General features: G+C 35.3%; 1 protein-coding gene across 2 annotated transcripts in view; it reads right to left on the minus strand.

The window, feature by feature from the left end:
- Tmeff2 (transmembrane protein with EGF like and two follistatin like domains 2) overlaps nt 1-12,278 on the minus strand; it is a 257,940-nt gene that overhangs the window by 26,091 nt on the left and 219,571 nt on the right. For both annotated transcript variants that reach the window (XM_048808203.1, XM_015481170.2), the window contains exon 8: nt 930-1,053. In XM_048808203.1, the coding sequence (XP_048664160.1) occupies nt 930-1,053 (124 nt within the window). The remainder of the gene's footprint in view (nt 1-929; nt 1,054-12,278) is intronic.

Raw genomic sequence — 12,278 nt, forward strand, 5'->3', positions numbered from 1 at the left:
GGGGGGGGAAGAGAAGAGAAGAGAAGAGGAGGGGAAGGGAGGGGAGGGGAAGAGGGGAGAGGGCAGAAAGAGAGAGGGAGGGAAGAACCAGAAAGAGTGTTTTTATGTATTTATGTATTAAAACTAACTATTTTTTCATATGTCACTTTTATACTGATTTCATTAAAATACATTTTTTCCCCGTTTTGGCTTGTCCATCTCTGAAATAATTATACTATGTCCCAGATAAAATACTCAGCAGATATTTATAAACCAAATTCAGACAAGCGATTTCTTGTTTTCTTCCATTTTATTGTGCTTCCCTTTATTGTGTTTACAGATACTGTGCTTTGCACAAATTGAAGGCTTGGGGCAACCCTTTGTGGAGCAAGTTTTCTTTGTGTCTCTACTATAGAGGTGTGGCTACTCATCTCACTCCGCAAAGCTGAATGGATAGCAGATCCATAGAAAACAGTGACTGAGTGCCTGGCAACACCAAGAATGATATTTATTAGGAGGTGAAGGACTTTTGAAATGATCACCTTCCTAAAGTAGCATTTACTCATTTGAAATATTTAATGAACAGCGTCAAGCACTGTTCTATGTTCAAGGAAAAGAGTGTACATAATAATGAATAGCCTGTATCTTCATGTATATTGTAATGTGCAAAGTACAATTTTAAATTCCACTAGAAGAGTGTATATTGCAATGTGTTACATGGTACTTGAGTGTGTAAGGCATACACATTTTATCGTTTCTGAGTGCACAGCTTCCCTCTACACACACACACATGCATCTGCACATACATGTGTGTGTATGTATGTATAAGAAAGGCAGAGAGATGTTCTGATGCTGATAATTCATTCAAGCAGAATGCCACCAAGCCTCCATAAACATTTAAAACTTAGTTTTACCTACACATTTTAAAAGTCTAGGAGTGAAAACATTACCTGCAAGACGGCTCCTGCATGTTGATAGAATGCTCACACTTCCCATGCATACAGAAGCCATTGTAATGTTCTGGACAAGGTATGTGGTGTTCTCTGGCACTTTCTTCTAATTTGTTAGCATTCTCTGTGAATACAGATAAAAGCAAGCATCCCCTGTAAATACTTTCTTTGCCTAGTAAGATCAACCAGTACATTAAGAAGCAAAGCTACAGTAGGCAAAGCTATTTAAAAGGGCAAGAACTAAAAGGCCATGCTTCTGAAGAAAGAGGGAGAAAGAATTGAAAGACAGACGTCTTTACAATTGTGTTTAGAGATGAAACTGCAAAATTGCCCAGTGCTTTTCATGCTTTTATGCAATTTCCTACATCTTTAACAGCCAGTGATGTTTCTATGAGTTGTCAGACAGCTTTAATTTTCCTTGCTTAGACTGTACATTGATCATAAAATAATCCAAGAAGAAATAGTCTATATTTTGAATTTCAAAGCCCAGCATAATGTTCCTAAGAGTAAATTGCTACAATACCTTGATACTTTCTCAGTGTGAGAGCTTAAAAGTTAAAATATGGCCATGTTGAATTGTTAAATAGACATTTTTCCAAATCAAATGCAAATTTCATCAAATGTATTCTTTGAAGCTTTTAAAATCTACTGGGAACATGAATTTGACTAACATCTATACATTTTTTTATTGCTAAAATAAAATTATTGAAAGAGGGAATGTTATTTTAGCATCATTTATGAAGACTCAAATAGTACATACTTATTGTATGCTCTAAGTATATTTTAGTGTATACTATTTGACCAGTGTCAACAATGCTATGTGAAATTTAAACTTATAAAAAAACTTGTGTTCTTAAATGAACCATTTTCCTTGTTAATGTTTTGTTTATATGTGGTTTGACATTTATTTTTTTTTGATTTTTGTCTAAATATGCGTACTTCATACTTGTAATAGCATCACTAAGTAGCCCTCTTATCCTTTATTTTCATCTTATAATAGAAAGTTCTATCTTTTTAATTTCTTCTATAATCTAAGTTCTGAAAGTCTTGAAATTTTCTGCCCAAACACATGAGAAATATGACTTTCCTGACCTCATTCTACAGATTTTCTTCAACCCAAAGAAAATTTTCAGTCTAAAGGAATTCTTCAACACCATAGTAATTGGTCAGTAGTAATGGAATATGGCAAGCTAATTATTATTTTTATGAAATGGATTATTTCCTATTATTCCCACATAGGGATGTTTTGTTTTTTTATCATACTGAATACTTAAATTTTTACAGGCAGTCATAGATGATGAAATATTCATCAGAATAAAAATATGCCTCTGGCATTAGTACATCAGACAAATATATTATTTATGTTTAGGTAAAGCTATAAAATATCTATACATATTAAGACTGGATGCCATCTGCAAATAATTCAAATTTGAAATGAATTGTTAAATATATTTAATGCTTTCTTGTGTAGGGTTGTTTATGTGTACTGTCATGATAAGCAATATTTCAAGTTCCATACCCAAACTTATATGGAATTTACTATATGCATGGTAGAGAGCTTGTAGATGGCATTTCAGCCATTTGTTTTTAATCCATATTTCTTTACCTATGAGGTTAGCAATACTTTGTTTGTATTATAATATTTCTACATTGGTAATAAGCATTAAAGTGAATGAACTGCATTCATGAAGAAGACTATAAAGATATAGAAAATTTGTTCTTGGTTTCTCCCTATTCTTTTAACTTATTTTGGAATTTTGTTCATGGTGTTTTGGTAGCAAATCATACCTGTGGTAAGCAAACACAAGTACACTGCTGGATAAAATTTCCAACATAGGAACATCTGACAATAATGCAAGCAGGGCAACCATGGTATTAAATGCATCTTGCAATGACTTGTGGTCATTCATGAATCCATGGAGAAGATATGGACTCATTCTATGCCAGGCCAGGGGGCAAGAAGCTAGAGTAGTCTAACCATCCACCTGCTGTTGAAGGAAACTGTAGCAGTGGGGGTTGTTAATCCACTGCTGATGTAATGAGCCAGCACTGATTTTCACTCTTATTTCTGGATCTTCTTCCAATAACAAACTAGTCAACACTTCTATTTAGGGTTTGTTAGTTACCCTTCAGTGCTTCTGCACACCTGCATGCAGGAGAATTTCCTCTGACTTCCCTGTATTTCAGTTATACATTGTCTTTTCAGTCATAGTACAGATTTTTTTCAAACACATCTTATTAGGGCTATTTTTCTTTCTGTCAGCTGCAAAAGAAGATCAAGATTTTTTTAAAACTCAAAATCCATTTTTTTTAGACTATTTTATTTTTAAGACAGTACCTCACCCCTTACTGACAGTTTATTTCTGTATTTGAACCATGTCTACAATTATGAACTGAAATCTAAGGGTAAAACAGGAGCTTGTTTGAATGAGGTATTGCCTTCATGTGGTAAGAGCTGTATATATTTACAAAGTTTATTATCCAACCAGAAAGATCACATGGGAGGGGAATAGTTTCCATCATAAAATCTGCTAATTAGTTTACACCATTCCTTATGAGCTTGGAGTGCTCTGTTTTGCTGCTCATAGGATACTGTCAAATAAGAAAGTAGAGAGATTGAAAATAAATGAGTAGAAGAAATGATCCCTGGGCAAGAAAATGAGGAGTCATCAATATATGTCAACAAATTTATAGTCAATCCAACCAAGTAAACCAGTTGATTGAAAATCTGAATATATAATCACTTCTAGTAATGCAATAGACATACTTTAGAAATGAGATTTAAGTATATTAAGAAGAGGAGAAGCACCGAAATCTAATATGCCCAACAAATACGGGTATGGACCATAGTGAGTATTTGCCATCCTGAAGTTTATGGATAAGCAGATATTCAAGCACGAATAAAGCATTTACATATTTAAGATTATATAAAAAATGATACTTTGGAAGCCTGCATGTTTCCTACAGTGGCTGATGATTTAGACATTGATTTCTCTGTCCTCCATTTAAAGAGGTTTAATGTAAGGGTTGAGCTCTGTCTTCTAAGAGAGATAGTGATGATGTTAGGAACTCTTCATGTCTCTGTTTAGAATCCTCAACCAGTTTCCTGTTTAAATGTTTACAAGTGGTTTGTTCTGAAAGAGATCTTGACCCTTTTGTGAGGTAGTTTCTGCTATGACTTGAGTTATTTGCAGCAGAGTTAATAGGGCTGCATGCCCATTGCTAGTCAATTCCCGTCAAGTGCTGTTAAGTGGGCTGTTCTATAGCACAGCTACACATACTGTTTCTTCCTTGGTGCTTGCAGGGAAAGAGACAGGGAAATCCAAAGAGACAGAGAAAGGGGGGCAAATGACAAAGCCTTACCTAAATGCAAGTCAGATATGCTAAGTGGGTACAAATGGAGAAAAGACAAACTGCTTAGCACCTCAGACTTAAGTTAATATAGCTCAGAATGGGGTGGTCCATGTGTGTATGTGTGTTTACCATTACTCCTTTCTTTCCCCCCCAAAGCTGGAAATATGATATTTAATCCATCAACTCAACATATTATGGATCAAAGCAGAGACATGACTGTGTGAAATTTCCCCAAAATTTTATTTCTAAAGAAAAAATACTTCCTTTTGGGTAACGGTTAGAGCTTGGCCAAACAAGTTTTGAAAGTCAAGTTATATCATCTATTCTAGTGCTCTCCAGGGATGTATATCCTGAAAAACCATCATGAACCAGCAAACCTAGAGTTCCAGTTTCAAAGACAGATGAGCTGTGCATTTATCACTGTCCTGTGCTAGTAAGTGTTTCACAGTCAGCCCATTTCTCTTGTTTCGGTGCCCTACCCTCTAGTCTTAGAATAATTTCACTTCTATGAAGCATACAACATGAATATATTCTTCATTGGACAGTTCTGTGTTTGAGTTGATGGGTTCTGAGTTTCTGTGTATTTTCTTTGGGAGGGAACACAGGTGGTTTTCTTCATTCAGCCCTCTTAGTTCAGGGGTTCTGTAATCTCAAACTTATAAGAAAATCAAACTTCATAAAGGCCAGAAGACCAGCCCCTACTCACTGCATGTTACACAGGGGAGGCCTATTGTGGGCTGGACACATAATATTTTTCTGGTGACTCTCCCACAGTGCTTTCTTCAGGCTTTTCTTTTTAATGTACACAAATTCCCTAGGTCACTGATTCAATAGGGACTGATTCTATGCAAGAATTTCAGATTAAATTGGAAAGATCCTCAAAACGGAGGTAACATCAAGGATTCAGTGGTTATTTTAAGGAGTAGATTTCTACAGCACATTTTTAAGCAATTGGAGCTGTTTATTGGACAAATACGTTGTACAGTGAAGAAGTGTGTTTCTGCCAGCATTAAAAAAGACATTTTAGTACCATTTCTCAGAGATATTGTATGCTGTTACTATACAGTAGGCATGATTTTTTTTTCCAGATTTCTAAATTCTTTGAACTCCAAAAGTAATATTTATTTTTGTTGGTAATATTTATTTATAATGCATTACTAATAGGTGTTTGCTAATATTTATTGTAAAAATATTTTTATATCCTAGGAGAAAGAGGTATAGAAATGGGAATATTAGACATATTAAATGAAATAAATAGTTTTTGCCTTAATTATGGGGACACTTTACTTTTTAAAAGGATGTAAAACATCCTAAATTTTGACTATGTCTATAATCCCAACATTATAATGTTAAGTGATCATATTATGTATTGTTTTCTTTTGATGAACAAAATGTTTGTGGATCTAAACTCACTCATTAACATCATCCTTATAATTACATCACATTTTATCTTGACAAGCATATGTGTATGAATAGTACAGACTGATTTATTATCTTTTCAACTATCTTTTCCTGTAGATAAACAAAATGTACCATACTTTTCTAGGAAACCCAAACTTTCAATGTTGAATATTGATATAATACTATTTTTTTATATTTCATGACTGTATAGGGAAACTCCAGTACTGAACTATTGATATTGCCTCTATTGTGGTCAGTTGGTTTACCTTTTCCCTACTTAACTGCCCTATCTCCTAAGCAATTCAAAAATAATTTTATCTGACCACCTAGGAAAAGGAAAATATCTAACTCCATTATATTTACATTATGCCTGGGACAGAAATAAATTATGAATTTGAAGTAAAGTCATGCTTATCCCCTCATTGATTAGAGTTGGTCTCTAAGAAGATATTCAATTCTTATGATTTCCTCTCCTTATCTTATCAGGTATTAACATACGAGGTGGCAGTAAAACCTCATATCTAGCTTGAATTGCAACGGAAGTTTTTTAAAGATCAGAAAACTGTTCCTATTGAATAGGTTCTGAATGTAATGCAATATGAGTTCTTGCAAACTAACGAATTCCATAATAACCTCACCTGCTGTCACAGTTTCTTCAAGGCATAGATGAGTAGATGAGAGGAGTTTCTCCTTTTTTAAACCTCTAGGACAGAGACTCAAATAGAATGTGAGCTAAAAGTGACAGCCTAGCACAGGGGACAGAGGCATTTAAGGACACAATCAACTCTCAAGTTTTGTGAACAGCAGAGATCCAATCATAACATTCATAGTTATTTAATCTCTGTTAAAGATTTAGAAAAATAACTCTTCCAAACAGAGGCCAAGTACTTCAAATGCTGCAATTTCAACATTTCTTGTACAAGTTGAACGTTACCCTTTTTTAGAAGAATAATTGAAACCACTTGGATCTGAAAATTTGTTAAGTAGTGGCATGGGTTGGGAGCAGTATAGATGAAAATACAGAAAAAAATTCTTCTTATTCCCAAATGATAAGGCACTAATATAAAATGTGGAAAGTGTTAATCCACATTGCCATTTGTAAACATTCTTACTGGATATAAAATGAAAATAAAATGAAAGAAAACTAATTTTCATGTCATTACATTCTGAAGCAAGGCATTGATGGCATTTTCAGGAATTGCCTGAATTTAAATTGTAAAAAGTACCAAAATCTAAAATATATGTAGGAATTTGGGGACATGGGTGATGGAAATGCCACAATGCCAGATGATTATCTGCATCATCGTTTATTATTTCAGTTTTTACTGGTAATAATACATATACATTGATAAACACTGAGAAATCTGTGAAATCTTGAGAAAGGAATTTGTGTGTCATATTTTAACCTACAACATCCAAGTATAATTATTGTAATGCAAGGATTTGGCATAACAAGGCTTGAGCAGATTTAGTTAGAAATTCTGGACCTCCAAAAAAATTTAAAAAAAAAATATTATTATTGCTTCTATTAAGAGAAAAGTACGATAACTCTTAGGCATTTGCTCTATTATTTTGATTCAGAAAACCTCTGCCTGCCTTCGGATGGCAGTCCTCTCCGAATGAAGAATATAGGCCACTGGGAGAAGCTGTGTTCTGCCTCCAATGGTCCTCTTCAAACTTCACCAGTCAAGAACCTATTAGCTCTCAGCAGTGGGTAACTCTTATGGGTTTAGAGGATTTAGCTTGAAGATCTTTTAAAAATACAATATTTTATGGAACTTTAGATGGTTTTGACAACATTTCGTAAATATCAGGCCTTGGGAAGAGGTAGGGATCTATGGTTCATTAGCCTCCGGAGAGTCCAGAGCTGGAGTTGCCTTAAGCTTATCAGGGGCAATTTGCTACAGCTTTCCCCACTGAGCTTTTGCTGCAGCATCTCTTCTTGCTTCCAAGCTGCTCTCAGAAGACAAACTTGCTATAAACCTTAGAGAAAGGAAGCAATTACGGGGAGCCATGTTATTGCCAGAATGTTTCCCTTCTTTTGTCTTGAACTAAGTCTACACATTTCTGGCCAAATTTATTTGCTTAGTGGCTAACCTAGGTGTCCTTTCTTATGAGTATCTTTGGTGACAATTCTGAAAACAACACTAAGTGACAGCAAAAAAGAAGCAAGGCGCTCAGGTTCCATCCATTTTAGCTGTCTGGACTGTGGGAGTCCAACTGTTTTCTTCTTAGGCTATGTATGCAGAAATGGGAAAATAATCAAGATAAGCCTTATCAGGTGACACATTTGTTTTTCTCTGTGACCTGAAGTTATGAACCCTCACAGAGTGAAGAGAATTGAAACTGGAACATTTACTGGAACATAGCGAAAGCAAAGAATTTAATAACAGAAAGGATCACACACACACACACACACACAACACAATGGGTGTGGGGGATAAAACTCAGTAATTTATTATATGAATACTTCTTGAGTCAATAATATGTGCCTATCCTGTGTTACATGCTTCGTAAACTATATCTTTTGTTTCACAATGATTTTTCCTGTTGTCTTCTAAACACAGCAAAGAAAACAGGTTAAGTCAAGATGATTTTATATATGTGTGTATATATGTATATATTAGGTATAATATATGACAATTTATATTATATATAACATATAATATAATATATAATTACTTCAGAATCCACAACAGGATTATCATTGTGTTAATACATAATAACATGATTAAAAAATATGTTCCTTGTAATAGACCTCCTGAAGGTAGATTTGTAAAATTTCTATTTTGAATCCTTTAAGAAACTAAAGCTCAAACAGCTTAAATTACTTGTCTTAGGAATTTACATAATTGATAAACAGAACTGAGGTCAAAATTGGGGCTCTTTCCAGTATAACAAGCCGAGCATGCATACAGTTAAGAACTTCCTAAAACACAAGACAACATGTAGCCTCCATGTTTTAATTATTATTTTCCTTTTATGACTTTATCCCACCTAGATCCTATTGCTATTATAAAAATTGATTATTTTCTTCTTTCTTCCTTTGATCCCAGGAGAGGCATCTTGTCTAAGGCCAAGTTTTTGTGAATCCCTTCTATCAAGGCTAGGACTCTTTCCATCAATTTTCTCCTTTCTCTCCTGTATCTTTAGTTCTCTCTCAATTACCCCCACTCTTGTCAGCATTTAACTATGTTAAAATGTCTTCCTTCTTAAAATTAAAATTTCAAAACCTCTCTCAATCCACCTCCGTTGGCAGACCTCTTGTCTCCTTTCTCCCTTTTATAGCTAAGCTTCTTAAAATGTTGTCTCTGCTCCTTTTCTTCACTCTGGCACTATCTTACATTCATTCTTTAACCTGTGTCTCTCTGACACCCTTCAAAGAAACTGCTACGGTCAAGGTGAACAGAAGCCTCTCTGTTGCTAAGCCCAGTAGTCTCTTCTCAGACTTCAACTGTCTCAATCCCTCAGTAATATTCAATAGAGTTGACCACTTCCTCCTTTTAGAAACCCTCTCTTCTCTGGGTTTCCAGACAGCACCTACCTCTTTTTCAGTTTTGCTTGTTCCTTTATAGTCTGTTTTTGTGGGCTCCTGCTTTCCAACTGATTCCATAAATGTTGATCGTTGCCTAAGATTCTTCTCTTTTTTACACTTTGAACTTTCTCCCTGAGAGACAGCTCATTCCCATCCAAGACTTCCATCATCATTTAACTTACTCTGACTTCAAAATATTATTAGTCAGCCCAGACAACCTTTCCATAAGGGATCACACCTTTATAGAGTTTCATATCTATTTACCAGGGCACTCACTGTGTCTCTCAGTGACCTTACACTCTTCAGGCTCTCCTCCCACCGCCTCCCCCAGCTCCTTTGCCCAGAATATTCTTCCATTCATTGACTCAAACCAGAAATTGGGGGTTTCACTTTCAATTTTAGCTGAGTAAATCACCAAGTCCTGTGATTTCTATTTCTTAAATATCTCCCCAATTTTCCTTCTCTACATTTCTACTTCTATGCACTTAAATCGGATCATCACTACTCAGGTAATCAACAATCTTGCCTCCAATCTTACCAGCCTCCCCCCAAAATGATTCTCCACACTGTATCCAGAATGATCTTCCTAGAAGAAAAGTATAATTGCATCATTGGCTTTCTTCACCACCCTCCTACAAAGAAACAATTCTCAAATTATTCCTGATTATTCCTCAATGAATCAGATTTTAATATTACTTAAAAGACTATTCAGAATCTCAGCTTCTCCATCCTCACCTTTGGTCATTGTCTTGCATCCTCCTACACTTATGATAGGAAACTTCTTTCTCCCTCTGGGACTTTACATATGCTGTGCAATTCTCACTACTCCCCACCCCCCACTCGATTGGTCCAAATCTTACTCATTCTTCTGTCTCCTTATTGTCATTCTTCCTTTAAGAAGCTTCTATGAAGTTCTCCCTGCCCCTTCAGTCTGGGCTCACTGACCCTCCTACTTAAAGCCACTTCCTTCTACTAACACTCTCACACTAAATATCCATCATTGGTTACTTCTCTGTGTGACACAATAGTTCAGAAACTCCTTTGTAAAGGAAGGTAATGAACCTGAGTTTTTAAAAAATACTGTTGTAATCTGTACAGATAACACAGAAAAAAAAGATAAATATGTACTTTTTTAACTGAAGCACTGTTTCTTAGGTTTCTCCACTGACATGGTTTCCCAGAATAGAGAAGCTGCCAGAAAAATATCCAGCAATCATTATCAGCAGAAAAAGTATCTTAACCTCATGTCATGGCAGCAGCATTTTATATGTGAGGGTAGCATGTCAGAAAATGACTAGAGGGACAGTGAGATCTATCTCATGAAAGAATGTCTGCTGGAGAGTTTGGCTTCAGACTCCATAGAAATGGATCCATAAAAGGGGGCTTGGTTTCTTCTTTCCACAGCCTCTGGTGGGGCTGATAGAGAAATGAGCATATTATGTAGATTTAAAAATATTCCCTCTTGTAAGCATGGGTGGGTGATTCTGAAATGAAAGACTTATAACCATTTATATTTAAAGATTGAGGAATATGGGAAGTTTGGTTCTTCTAGGTGGAAAAATTGACATCTACATGTATGCATGTTGTACTGTAAAACTCACACTGAAACTAGTATCACCAAATGTGAATTCATAGATTCTAATCTGGCCATTTATACTGTATCTCTGGTATTATCCAGAAGTAAGAAATATGAAACCTTTTCAGAACAATGAACCAGGAAACTTCTATCTAAAAATGAAATAAAACAAACTAAAAAACAGGCAAATTCAATTTAAAATAGAAACTAGAATTATAATTTATAAAAATTTTCATTTAGTTCTTTGCTTCTGAATCTAAACATGTATTCATCCTCAAGAATATTTTATAGTGATAGATAATAAGTATCAAAACTATGAGTGCAGATACACTTGATGATATTACAATGAATAAGGCTGGCAATCAGGTTGGTTTTATGTAAAAGCACTCTACAAGAACTGAAAAACTTTAATCATTTCTTAAACTAAGGCACTAAGGTATAGCTTCTTACTCTTCAATAGGCTTTCATGAGTAGAATGTTTGAGAACAAGGACACTAGCAGTGGTGTATAAATCTGTATGGAAACTTTAAAAACTGAATTTCTGGAAAAAATAAAGGGAAATAAACAAAAAGCTTCATAAATTTAGTGGTGAAAGAACCTCTAGTAGCTAGAAATGTTTTGTAAATTATTTCAATGGAATATTTAAGTTTAATGTTGAACTCTTAATCAACTGTCTATTCTAGAAACTGTAGACAGCCACAGTTAGGATGCTATGCCATGGTAGATACCTGAGCAACACCTTGTATTTGGATGTTACAGGATCATAGAAGACACTTGTTGCTCTGACAGCTCTCACCAAAGTATATGTATATGTGTGTGGTTTGTTTTATATGTACACAATTCTACTATGAGTCTTTTAGGAATAACAAAATTTATTGAGATAAAGCATAATAATCATTTCAGCTTATTAAAATTTCTCTTTTGAGGACAATGTTGCTTGTTCTAGTGCAGACTCACCTCCACTGATGTGAAACAAACTTCCAAGCTTTGGTTCTGATCAACAGAATCAGAATCATCAGCTGAGGGTCCTGAAGCTGTCTTTTATAAAAAGCATTCTAGATAATTCTGACACTCAGACAATGTGTATCACTAAAACTCCCGACCTCACCTAGCCCTTTCTCTTCCTCTCATTGTCTTAGTCATAGCATGTTAAGTTTTCCTGATTCTGGATCCCCCTTACTTCCCTTGGTGACTGTCCTGTGCATAGCGCACCTTTTTGGTCCCAAGTCCATCTCTGCTCTTGAGCTCCTGTGCTCAGTAGAGATCTAAGTTGTGGTTTGAGTACACTGGCAATAGTTTGTCCTCTTCTGCTCTCCCCTATCACCCCACATGTCACAGGAGTTCTCAGGAGCCTTTAGCATGCCAACCTTTCATTAACTTTGGTAGTCATTTTAAAGATTTCTTTTGAAATGTCTGTGCCTCTTTTGAGAACCCAACACTCAAAGAATAGGCTGTATGCCTTGAAGTCAACATCTGCTTCTAA

This window comes from Marmota marmota, unplaced genomic scaffold (genome assembly GCF_001458135.2).
Source record: "Marmota marmota marmota unplaced genomic scaffold, marMar, whole genome shotgun sequence".
In the NCBI taxonomy this organism is placed as follows: Eukaryota; Metazoa; Chordata; class Mammalia; order Rodentia; family Sciuridae; genus Marmota; species Marmota marmota.